Raw genomic sequence first — 11453 nt, 5'->3', positions numbered from 1 at the left:
ACCGTTTCTTACAGAGGTGAAATAATTCTCACTCCACAGAGACGGAAGTGACCCGAAGCTAGCAGTCCCCTGTATTTGCTTGTGTGACACCGAACATGTCAGATCAGGGTGTAGGAAACTATGCCTAGCGCAGAGGAGGGTAAAGGAAGTAGGGAGTCTGGTAGCTGCGGCGCTCGCTAGCAGCGCAGGGTCTCTCCAGCTTCCAGCCACTGGCAGAGGAACCCTGTACGGCTTGAAAGGGAAACGCAGCCACTCAGCCGCTTCGACTGCGGCGGCGAAACCAAAACAGGGTGGGGCGGGGTTGGTGGTGCTCTCTAGTGGAAGGCGCCCGCTGGGTGAGGTCGTTGCATCTGGCGGGGGGCTAGGACGGTCAGCCCGGGAGGAGGAAAGGCGCGTCCCGCCTCCAGCTGCAGGGCCAGGCGGCGGCGCCCGCTGGCGTCGCTTTCCCTCTCCCGGTCGGCCTCGGTGCAGGCCGGGCTGGGCGGGCCGGGCGGTGCTCGGGGGCCGGGCTCGGCGGAGTCCCCGCTTTTCCTCCCTCCTTCCCTCCTCTCGGGGCCGTCCCGAGCGGCCGGGCCAATGGGCGCGGAGAGGAAGGGAGCGGGAAGCTGGGCGCCTCGGGCCCGGCCCTCCTACGGCGCCCGTGGCTGCGGCGCCAGAGCCAGCGCCAACGCCAAGTTTGCGCCTCGAGAGTTTGCGCCGGTTCGCGTCTCCCGGCCTCGCGTTCGCCCCTCTGCGAACCAGGCGGCCGTGCGCCCCTCGGGGCAACCACCCAAGAGCACCCGGGCGGGAGGACGCCGAGCAGGGGGTGTTGCGGGCTGGGACCGGGGCAGCCACCTCCCGAAGATGCAGGATGGCAGCAGAGCCGCAGCCGTCCAGCCTTTCCTACCGCACCACGGGCTCCACCTGCCTGCACCCGCTCAGCGAGCTCCTGGGCATCCCGCTGGACCAGGTAACTGCGGGCCGGGAGCGCAGCGACCCCAGCTCCCCAGCGATCGCGGGCGTGGGGCGGGCGAAAGTGTTATCCACCGTCCCTCCGCCTCCATGGCGTATTTTACAGCCACACACTAGACAGTTGGGTGTTTTTTTTTTTTTGCTTCTTGAGTTGGTGTTAGTGTTTTTCTCCTTGTAAGTGTGAAAAAATATTGGTACAGCCTGCGCGGCAAGTTCTACTGAACTTTTTTTTCTTTAAGTTTGGGATTGCCTCGTTTCCTGTAATCAAGTTCTGAAGTAGTCTGATAAATGAAACCAGTGTTTCTTTCATCAGTGTCCTCAAGTCGTTATTGTTTTTAATTTAGATGACCCTACTTAAAAAATAAGCGCGATTAATCTGTAGACTGTAGTCTATAGATTTTGAATGCAAGACCTGGGTTTTAGACTTCTGCGGCAAGGCTTGTTCAGGGGTGAGTTATTTTGTACCGTGTGTGATGCGGGACACACAAGGACACTGGTTTTCCCAGGGTTCTGTTGGCTCATATGCCTGGGGCTGGAGCTTCTGAGTAGGACAGGTTAGGGGGAGGAGAGGGGCCCCAGTGAAGTTATTTGAACTGTCCAGGAATTATCTACAACCATTAAAATTAAAAATGGCAACAACAGTGATTCCTGGCAAGAAACCTTCCTGAAGATGAAGCCCGTCTTACTAATTTCCTTGTCTCTTCAGGTGCTGCAGGCTAGATCTGCGGGATACTTAGTAGTGACCCAATCAGTAAATGTTGATTTAAATAGAATTGGGCAGGGCATGCTGGAGGAGGACCCACTGCGCTCCTGTTTTGTTTCATGCTTTTTGCCTGGTTTTCTTCCTCTTCCTCTCACCAGTGCTCCTTTTCCGCACACCTGCTGCCCTTTCCGCACACCCCTTCAGCAGTGAGAAAGTGAGACCTGGACATTTGCCTTATTCGGGTCCTGTTTACTGAGCCACCCTCATACCTGGCTTACTCTGAGGACCTGACCGAGAACTCCACCTGATGCGACCATTGCGTTCTCATCAGTTGCAAAATCCAGAAAGTCAGAAACTTGGGAAGGGTTTCGGTGCCAAAGCATTTGTGCTTTTGTAAATTACTCTTTAGTTTCTGGTGAGGATGAGATAGACCCAGGGACCCAGGCAGAGGCAGACATAATAGCAAATTCCTTAGTTCTGAAATTAAATAAAACTCATAGCTGAATTTCCTTAAGGGGAGTTTGTTTTGTACTTACCTCTCCACTCCCTATCAGAAGGTATTTTAATTGCATTTTCTCTTCTAAGCTCTTCTACGCTCTTCTACACAGCTAGAAAGACTCCAGGAAGGCTTTTTGTATGGCTAAAGGACCATGGCAAGTTATGGCTGGAAGGTGCTAGAATAATGTTTTTAATGTCTTTCAATTGCATCCCCTACTTTCCTATAAAGGTAATTCTGGTTTTAATTCATAAAAAGGAACAAAAGAACCTTAGGGATGTTTAAGACTGGGAGGGAGGGAGGGAGGGAGAGAGAGAGAGACTTCTGGGATAAACCGAAGGAGAAATGTTTGCCATGGCCAGGAGCACTTGAGATCTCTTAGCTCTTAGGTCAGTCTGACCACCCTCCAGCAGGAGTGAGTCTGGATGACCCTTGGTGGAAGAAGCACTTAAAAGGCAGTGCCCCAGGTAGCTTATTTTAGGCCCAAGGAAAATCCCCAAACCATAAATAAGGTCGTTTGAGGCTACGTTGTGGCATGTGAGTTTGGAAGCTTTGTGTGTTTTTTCCCTTTCGCATTTTTAAGGCTTTTTAAAGGCTTAGATGTCAGACTGACCTGGGTGCAATTCCAGTTCTGCCAGCAAACTTCCCTTTGTGACTGCCAGCTGGTACTCTACCCTCTTGGAGCCTCAGCATCCTCGGATAAAATGGGAGATGACAATAAGACCTACATTTTGAGGTTGAGAAATTTTATATGATGTGAAATGCCCGACATTAGGAAGGTTCTTGTATCAGACAGAGTCCTTGCAGGAAACAGGAACCAACCCCATTGGCTGAAATGAACAGACTTTTAATGAATTACTTAGAGGGGTATGGGCAAGTTTAAGGGAATCAACAAAGGATGTTGAGGTGCTAAGATCAGAAGTAGGGGGCAGCTGGAGGGCAAAGTGAAGGAACTTCATTGCCATTTGTAGAGTTGGACCTGCCTGGAGGTCATGAAGAATCAGAGAGAGAACCTCAGCCCTTCTTCCTACCTTGTAGCCCTTCCGTCTCTTCACAGTGGCCCCCAAGGGTTACTGGCCTCAGCCTGCAGGGGCTCCTTCTGTGGCACAGGATAGGGAGGATAAAGGTGGAGCCAGATCTAGGGGGTAACCTGAGGATAAGAGTGCAGGCCTTGATATGTGTTTGCTCCTGTCCCATTAGAGAGTGACTTTTGATTGGTCTGGGATATGCTCAAAATTATAAAATATATACCTCAAGTTACGCAAATAGTTTTTTGTATGCCTCTTAAGGACACTGAATCATTTTCCTAATGTCTTAATATCCTAATTCCTGATTGATTGCACTCCTGTGAATGTCTTTAGCCTCTGGATCCTGTGTCAAGTAGTTTATTATCAGCAAAAATGGAAATACCTGGTAAGCATTCTGCTTCATATGTGAAGAACTCTTTATTCCTTCTTTTTCATGTGATTCTTCCATTTATCTGTTCTGTTAACTTCATGGCATCCTTAAATAGGAAAGCCTGTGTGTGGTTAGGACGATACTCAGGAAAAGTCTATGGTTTTTGTTTCCAGGGATTTTGATTAGTCTGACATCCTCCTAAAGACGTGAAATATAAAATTATCTCCCTTAATTAGAGACAAATAGAGCATAGTAATTCAGATGCAGAATACAGGAAATGGGATGATGACTTAGGGGCCTCTATAGGTGCTTCAAAGATAAGCTTGTTGAAAACTTTATTTCTAAATGATGGGCCCTTGTCCAGTGAGCAAATATGGAGCTATGGTAGGTAGTAGGATCACTCCAATAAAAACCTTCACTTAGGATAAATTGGGCAAGCACTTTTCTTTCCTGTTTTGGGGGAATCAAGGAATCATCTGCTCCTGTCCTCCCCACTTTGTTTTGGTTGTGGAGTGTAACTTGATGTGCCTTTAAACTAAAGGTTTGCGAGACTGACTCAGTTGCCAAAACAGATATGATAATGTTGATGTTAGTAATTTGTGTAGTGCACAGTTATGTCATTATGTCCTAGGAGCTGTGAAAGCTGAAATGGAAAGTGTTTCCAGGCTTTAAGGAACTTCCAATTTGGTGGTTGGAAATTTTGCCCACCACCAAAGCATTTTTGGGGTATTTTACCTGATGGTGCCCCCAAACTGTGTGTGTGTGCATGAAGTATGAATTCAGTGTTACACTACGACTCTCTGAGGTATTTTTTTTCCCCCTAATTTAGCATCAGCAGAAAAAGGGGCAAGGGGAAAATAGACCAGGAGATAAGAATCCAGGAAATAATTTTGAGATTAAAACAGCGAAGGTTTAGGATTATTAATGTAAGCTTGTGTCACCATTTAAAAGTCTGGATAAATGAAGACCAGCTTTAAAGACATGGCATTCCAGACTAATGGTGATACCAGGAGTGAGTTTGATTATTTCACCTGGGCCCATGACTACAAAGTTTCTTTTTTTTTTCTTTTTTTGAGACAGAGTCTAGCTCTGTCGCCCAGGCTGGAGTGCAGTGGCGCGATCTCGGCTCACTGCAACCTCCGCCTCCCAGGTTCATGCGATTCTCCTGCCTCAGCCTCCGGAGTAGCTGCGATTACTGGAGCATGCCACCATACCTGGCTAATTTTTGTATTTTTAGTAGAGACAGGGTTTCACCATGTTGGTCAGGCTGGTCTCGAACTCCTGACCTTGTGATCCACCTGCCTTGGCCTCCCAAAGTGCTGGGATTACAGGCATGAGCCACCACGCCTGGCCGACTGCAAAGTTTCTTTACCTACCTGGATCTGTCAGTCCTGGTTGCTTCCCTTGGCCATGCTTGCAAAGCCCAGCCTTCAGTTCTCTTCTTATCTAAGTCTTGTCCTTCATTAAAAGCTCAGCTCACATTCCAGTCATTGTTAAATCAATTAAATATTTATTTAATGCTATTAGTGCCAGGTACCTGGCCATGTGGTAGAAATACAAGGATGAAAAAAATCAAGGTCCCCATCCTACAAGGGCTTATATACTCTAGAGGAAACAAAAGGCCCATGTAAGTATACAGGCTGTGTATGCTCACAGACCTGTGTAGGCACCGTACAGGTTTGTAGATGGTGCCGTGGTGGAACAGAGAAGGGATGCCCACAGGACATGCTGGACTCATGTAGAATTTACTGTTTACATTTGATGCTTGGTAAATGTTACGTTATATTGTTAGTTATCTTGCTGGGTTTATAAGCTTAATTCCAAACTAATTTAAAGTCTCTTTGTAGTCAAGGCTTGAGTTCCCATACAACTTTATTTATGGATCCTGACATCTAAATTTCATGTAATTTTCACGTGTCTTGAAATGTTCTTCCTTAGATTTTTTTTAACCCTTTAAAATGTAAAATGTATTTGTAGCATGTAGGCCACACAGAAACAGGCAGTGGGCTGGATTTGGCCTGATAATCATATCTCCTCAAATATGGTGCATGGATTGTCATCAGAATCTTCTGCCATGGGTGTTTCTGGGATCCCGCCCTGTCCTGCTGAATTTGAATATCAGGGTGTGAGGGCACTTCCCAAGTGATTCTTACGCCAACTAAAGTTTGAGAGCCATTACTATAGTCAAGGGAGGACATCGCAGGGTTTAAGTTGTGAAAAGATTTTCATTTTGTGAAGGGATACGGAAGGTCCTCACTGAAGGAGGTAGGGATGGAGGAGGAAGCAGGGGTTTTGCGGATGAGTGCAGGGTTAGAGAAGTATTTAAGGGAAATTGAGAAAGCACTGACAAGGTCAATTGAATGAGCTGCTGAGTATAATCAACCTACTGTCAATTATACATTTTTAGACGGATGAATATGCACAAATATGTGCTTTTTTTCTTTCAGCAGCTCCTTTCAGAAACAAAAGTGAAACAGAAATTTTCAGAGAAAGGTTGTTGGGAAGTTGAGAAGCTCAGATATTGAAAGATGCTGACAGGTAGTTGGTGGTGATAAGAGTGAAGAGGAAAACTTCTTGAGATGGTGGGTCATGGAGGGGCAGGTGCAGAGGAAGTGAGAGAGCTGGAGGGCTGGGATATGCGAGTGAAGGATTTCTAGTGAAGTCTTTCTGGGTGATGATGACAATCAGGGTGTGCGCCTGAGGGTGGGGGTGAAAGTCTGTTGAGTGTAGCAAGCAGGGGAACTGGGGTATTTGTATTTGATGGATTGTCCTTCTTGACATTGAGGGTACCCAGGTGAATTTGGGGAGTTGCGGTGGAGAAGACTATGAGGTCCCTAAGGTGTCCAGGAATATGGAGGAGTCACCATAGGTGGGCAGATTCTGAGAGCAGGAAGAGGGAGTAGAGCGGGTGTGACTCGGCCTGCTGTCTGTCATGCACTCAGCCCATGCCTCTGCCTGCATCCTCTCACGTAATATTAGGAGTTTGGGGGAGTCTGGAGGGAGGAAAGCTTTCCTATAAGGACAGTGGAAGGAAAATAGTACAAAGCGGCTGGGCTTGGTGGCTCATGCCTGTAATCCCAGCACTTTGGGAGGCCGAGGTGGCCAGATCACCTGAGGTCAGGAGTCCGAGACCAGCCTGGCCAACATGGCGAAACCCCATCTTTACTAAAAATACAAAAATTAGCCAGGTGTGGTGGTGCATGCCTGGAGTCCCAGCTACTCAGGAGGCTGAGGCAGGAGAATCACTTGAACCCAGGATGGGGAAGTTGCAGTGAACCAAGATTGTGCCAGTGTACTCCAGCCTGGGTGACAGAGCAAGACTCCGTCTCAAAAAAAAAAAAAAGAAAGAAAACAGTGCAAAGCAGCAGTGGGGGGTCTGGAAAAGCCCTGACCTGCTGCCTCTAACCTTGGCTTTGCTGTCGTGGTGGTAAAATGAGAACAGAGGGCAGGCTTTGTGAAGAAGGTCAGCAGTGGAGGGAGGAAGGCGGTGGGAAGATGAATCACAGAGGAGAAGGAGAAGGAAGTTAGGGGCAGCACACAGATGCAAGTTGAGAAGTGGAGCTTGCGAGCCGCGATTGAGGGTTGGGGAGGAGTTGGAGGGGTCTGGGCAGGTAGGGTGGCCCCCTAGGGTCTCAGAGCCCTGATGAGGTGGTGTCCAGTGACTGACTCTGAGCTTTGCAGTCCCTCCTGGAGCTGCACATTCATGTGGTGGAAAGTTCCTCTGGTTCTGAAGAGCTTGCTGTTGGCAGGTGGGGGGGGGCCTTTTGGAAGCAGCCCGAGGGCGTTGAATGTGGATGTGTTGGGGGTAAGATGGTGAGGTATAAACCCCCAGGTCCACACAGTTGCAGAGGACAGGCCTGGTGGAGTTGGGGACTGTCCCTCAGAGCCTGTGTGAAGATGGGCGGTCTCCATGCTGGGGGATTCTGGATTAGTCCAGAAGATGGGCTGGCCTACTGGAAACTGCTGGCTGGTGTCACAGTCTAGTGGCTAGATGTGACAATAATTGAAGGGAGGACAGAGAGATCACAGATATGGCCATATATTCCCTGGCATTCGAAGCGAAGGCCTAGTGTGTCCTGGAGCTTTAGCCTTCCTGTCGTGGAACAAGAGGTGGTTCTTCACAGCTTGGCCTCAGTTTACCTGTCTGGCTTAAGGACACTGACAACTCCATACATTGAATGCTTCTGCTCTCAGCACTGCTCTGCCTACATTCTCTCAGTTAATACAGCACTAAAAGTTATTCCCCAAATTTCTTCCTTCTTTCCCTAAATTTCTTCTTTCTTTTCTTCTTTCCCTAAATTTCTTCTTTCTTTTCTTCTTTCCTCTTTCCTTTTCTCTCTTTTCTTTCTGAGATGGGATCTCACTCTGTTGCCTAGGCTAGAGTACACTGGCTTGATCATGGCACCCTGCAGTCTCAAACTCTTGAGCTCAGGCAATCCTCCTGCCTCAGCTTCCCAAGTAGCTGGGACTAAAGGTGCATACCACCCCACCTGGCTAATATTTTTGTATTTTTTATAGAGATGTGGTCTTGCCATGTTGCTCAGGCTGGTCTTAAACTCCTGGCCTGAAACGATCCTCTCACCTCAGCCTCCCAAAATGCGGGGATTATAGTTGTGAGCTACCACACCCAGCCTGTTCCCCAAATTTCAAGTTAGGAAGCAGCCCCCAGGGCTTACGTTACTTGCTTGTAGCTAGGAAGGGGCAGAGGCAGGACTCGAACTCAGGTCTGTCACTGGAGGCCGTGCTCCTGGTTGCTGCACTGCATCCCAGCACCATTTTCCCTGCGTGCTGGGCTTTCAGCACAGTGGACTCTTTACTTCCTATCCCTCAAACACAGTATGTCTTTCACACCCTCCAGCCTCTGCACACACACACTTCCTTCTCCTTGGAGGTTTATTCCTCATCCTGGTCCTCAATTCCTGTTTTCAGGCTGGGCCCTAAAATCCTCTCCTCGTCTTCCATCTGTAACCCAGTCCTCCCTCCCTACCAGGGCCAAATGGACCCCTTCTTTCTCTCTGTTTCTCCATAGCATCCTATTCATGTTACATTGCTCTGCCTTTTACTTTACGTCTTAGATATTTATTGGTCTCTCTGTCCTGCCTGACTCTGAGAGGCTTCTTTCCATAGTTACTTGAGCGCTGTATGCTAGTGGGCTAAGTGGAGATACAGAGATTAGTGAGTTATCTGTGCCTTCTGTGAGACAAACATGTAGATACTTGGTAAACTGCTGTTTGCCTGTAAGCCTTGAAATACACGTGCTCAACGCACACACCATTGCCAGAGGACACAGGGCCTCGGCATCTCTGGGCCTCTCCTGAGACAGTGCTAGAGGAGAACTTCCTGGGAGCAGCTACTTTAGAAGCAGGAGGGAAATTAGAGGGGAGAGGGGCCGGGTGAGACAGTCAGAATATTCTAGGAGGAAGAGAAGAGAGTCTCATTCTTTGTGGGTAGTGATCATTATCAAAGAAGAAAATGTCGACAAATTGAATTTAAAGATCGAATTGTCTTTTATTAGTGATTCATGAATCAGGCAGCTTCCCATCTGTAAACAGCAAGGCTGAGCTGAGCTGAAGAGGTGGACTTTACAGGTAGAAAAGGCTGAAGAAAGCAGAAGCAAAGAATATCAAGCAAAGTTACTTTCCTTATAAGGTTAAAAAAGATGGGACTTCCTTATGCTGGCTCAGGTAGACTGGGCCCCTTTTCTGTTGGTTGCTGTGAATCTCCTATTTTTTTATTTTTTATTTTTTTAAACAGGCCCATTGTAAAGTTTTTGTTTATATAGCTCCTGGCACCAGTGACTCCATTCTGGTTTGGTCTGGTCTGTTGGGTCCTAGTGCAGGAGCTCAGTCCAAAATAATTGCTCCTTACTAATTTTATTTAACACCACTGAAGATGAATCTTTATCATCTTTGTATGGTTAGGACAAAGTAGGAACTAAATACATGTTTGTTGAATTGAAATGGAATTTTATTTACATTTTTGGATTGGAATGAATGACTTAATTAAGATAAAATTGGGAGCCAGTTCTTTTTACCAGCTGAATTAGGCCTGCTTATTATTTGGAACCTGAATATCAGATTAAATGGGACCAATTTCTAATTTGAAAGTTAATTCATGGCTCAGTTGCTGATAGTGAAATGTTTATCTTGAGTTATTTAAAGATGACATATTCTATTCCCATTTTCATTGTGTGCAGTTGATATACTCATCACCTCCAGTTATAAATGCAGCTATTAGTATCTTTTTTTTTTTGGCCCAGTTGTTTCAGATTTCTGTGAACATGTAGAAATTTCCTTTAGCAGTCTAAAGTCAAGTCATACATACGAAAGATGCCATATAGTCAAATACTCTCAAGTATTCTGTAGCTTGGCCTTGGAATTACATTTATTATTTTATTTTTATTTTTTATTGAGACAGGGTCTCACTGTGTTGCCCAGGCTGGTCTTGAACTCCTGGGCTTAAGTGATCCTCCTGCCTTGGCCTCCCAAAGTGCTGGGATTACAGGCGGAAGCCACCACACCCAGCCAGGAATTACATTTATAAAGGAAAATTTCATGAAAAGATTATATCTAAAGAGATAAAATCTGGAAATATCTTTTGTACCAGTGACTTGTATAAAGAATTCAGTTTATGTCACTTAGTAACAGTGGCTGTGTGCTTTTCAAAGGCTTTCTATTTTAAGTCAGCTCTTTTAGTAAACAAGATAAAGGGATAACTTATTGCAGTCTCATTAATGTCAATTTCTAGTAACTTTGCCAGGCAAACACGAGGATAGAGAGTCGTCAGTGGGAAAAGTAACTCCAAATAGTTTGTACTGGTTAAAAATGTGCTTTATTAAAAGATAACTATTTCTTTGGGCTTAAGAAATGTAACTGTCTGCAAAAAGATTAATTCATTAACCTATTTGCAATGTGATTTTTAGTTATCCAAAAAAAAAAAAAAAGCCCTTGATAAATCATTTACCAACTTCCTTGTATTAGTGGAGCTCTGTTTTTAATTTTTTAAAGTTATCAGTGGTTAATCTTCTTTTATGCTTTAGTAAAACTGACTAATTTGAGAGATGGTTTTAAAGTCCACAATCACCTTGAAGAGTTTAAAGTTGAATGAAGGTTTCTGGGCTGATATTGCTGGGGATTTCCAGCAAACTATCATTTTATTGTAAATATTCCATTCTCAGGTTTATTTACAAAACAAAACGAAAACCAGGGAACTCAGGTTCTAATGTAATTTGGAGAAGAGCAAGGGTACATTTGAAAAGTTTGTGTTCAAGTTGTCCTAAACTTTTATTTCAAACAAGGAATTAAAAATTTAAAATATTCTGTTATTTATTTATTTATTTATTTATTAACTTTGTTTCATTCATTATTCTGTGGCTGACTTGAAACAGATGAGTCAGCAAAGGTACACAGCAAAAGGTTGGTAAGGCTTACAGGAAGTTGCTAAACTCAAAAGTCATTTCATGAAATTACATGAAGTGGTTTAACTGTGAGTGTCACTAGATTGAGACTTCTTTGTTGCTAAGACTCCCCCACCCCCTGCCCCGGTATTATTTTTTGCTGTTTTTCTTTTATTTATCTATTACATTCTTTTAAATTTTTATTTTTTATTGATTTTTTTAAAGCTTTTATTTTATATAGATACAGTTAACAAAAATCACTTTTCCGGCCGGGTGGGGTGCCTCAGCCCTGTAATCCTAGCACTTGGAGAGGCCAAGGCGGGTGGATCACTTGAGATCAGGAGTTCGAGACCAGCCTGACCAACATGGTGAAACCCCCATCTCTACTAAAAATACAAAAATTAGCCGGGTGTGGTGATGCATGCCTGTAATCCCAGCTACTCGGGAGGCTGAGGCAGGAGAATTGCTTGAACCCAGGAGGCAGAGGTTGCAGTGAGCTGAGATCACGC

The 11453-nt window shown here is 45.6% G+C and overlaps 1 protein-coding gene across 2 annotated transcripts in view; it reads left to right on the top strand.

Annotated features, from left to right (window-relative positions):
- Positions 1-390: 390 nt before the first annotated feature.
- MBOAT1 (membrane bound O-acyltransferase domain containing 1) overlaps positions 391-11453 on the top strand; it is a 115157-nt gene continuing 104094 nt past the window's right edge. The window contains exon 1 of one of the 2 annotated variants that reach the window (XM_054491753.2): positions 391-949. In XM_054491753.2, coding sequence (XP_054347728.1) covers positions 851-949 — 99 coding nt within the window. In that variant the 5' untranslated portion in view covers positions 391-850. The remainder of the gene's footprint in view (positions 950-11453) is intronic. The other variant, XM_054491755.2, reaches the window with a different exon arrangement.

This window comes from Pongo pygmaeus, chromosome 5 (genome assembly GCF_028885625.2).
Source record: "Pongo pygmaeus isolate AG05252 chromosome 5, NHGRI_mPonPyg2-v2.0_pri, whole genome shotgun sequence".
NCBI classification, from domain to species: domain Eukaryota; kingdom Metazoa; phylum Chordata; class Mammalia; order Primates; family Hominidae; genus Pongo; species Pongo pygmaeus.
This window is presented reverse-complemented; position numbering and strand designations above follow the sequence as displayed.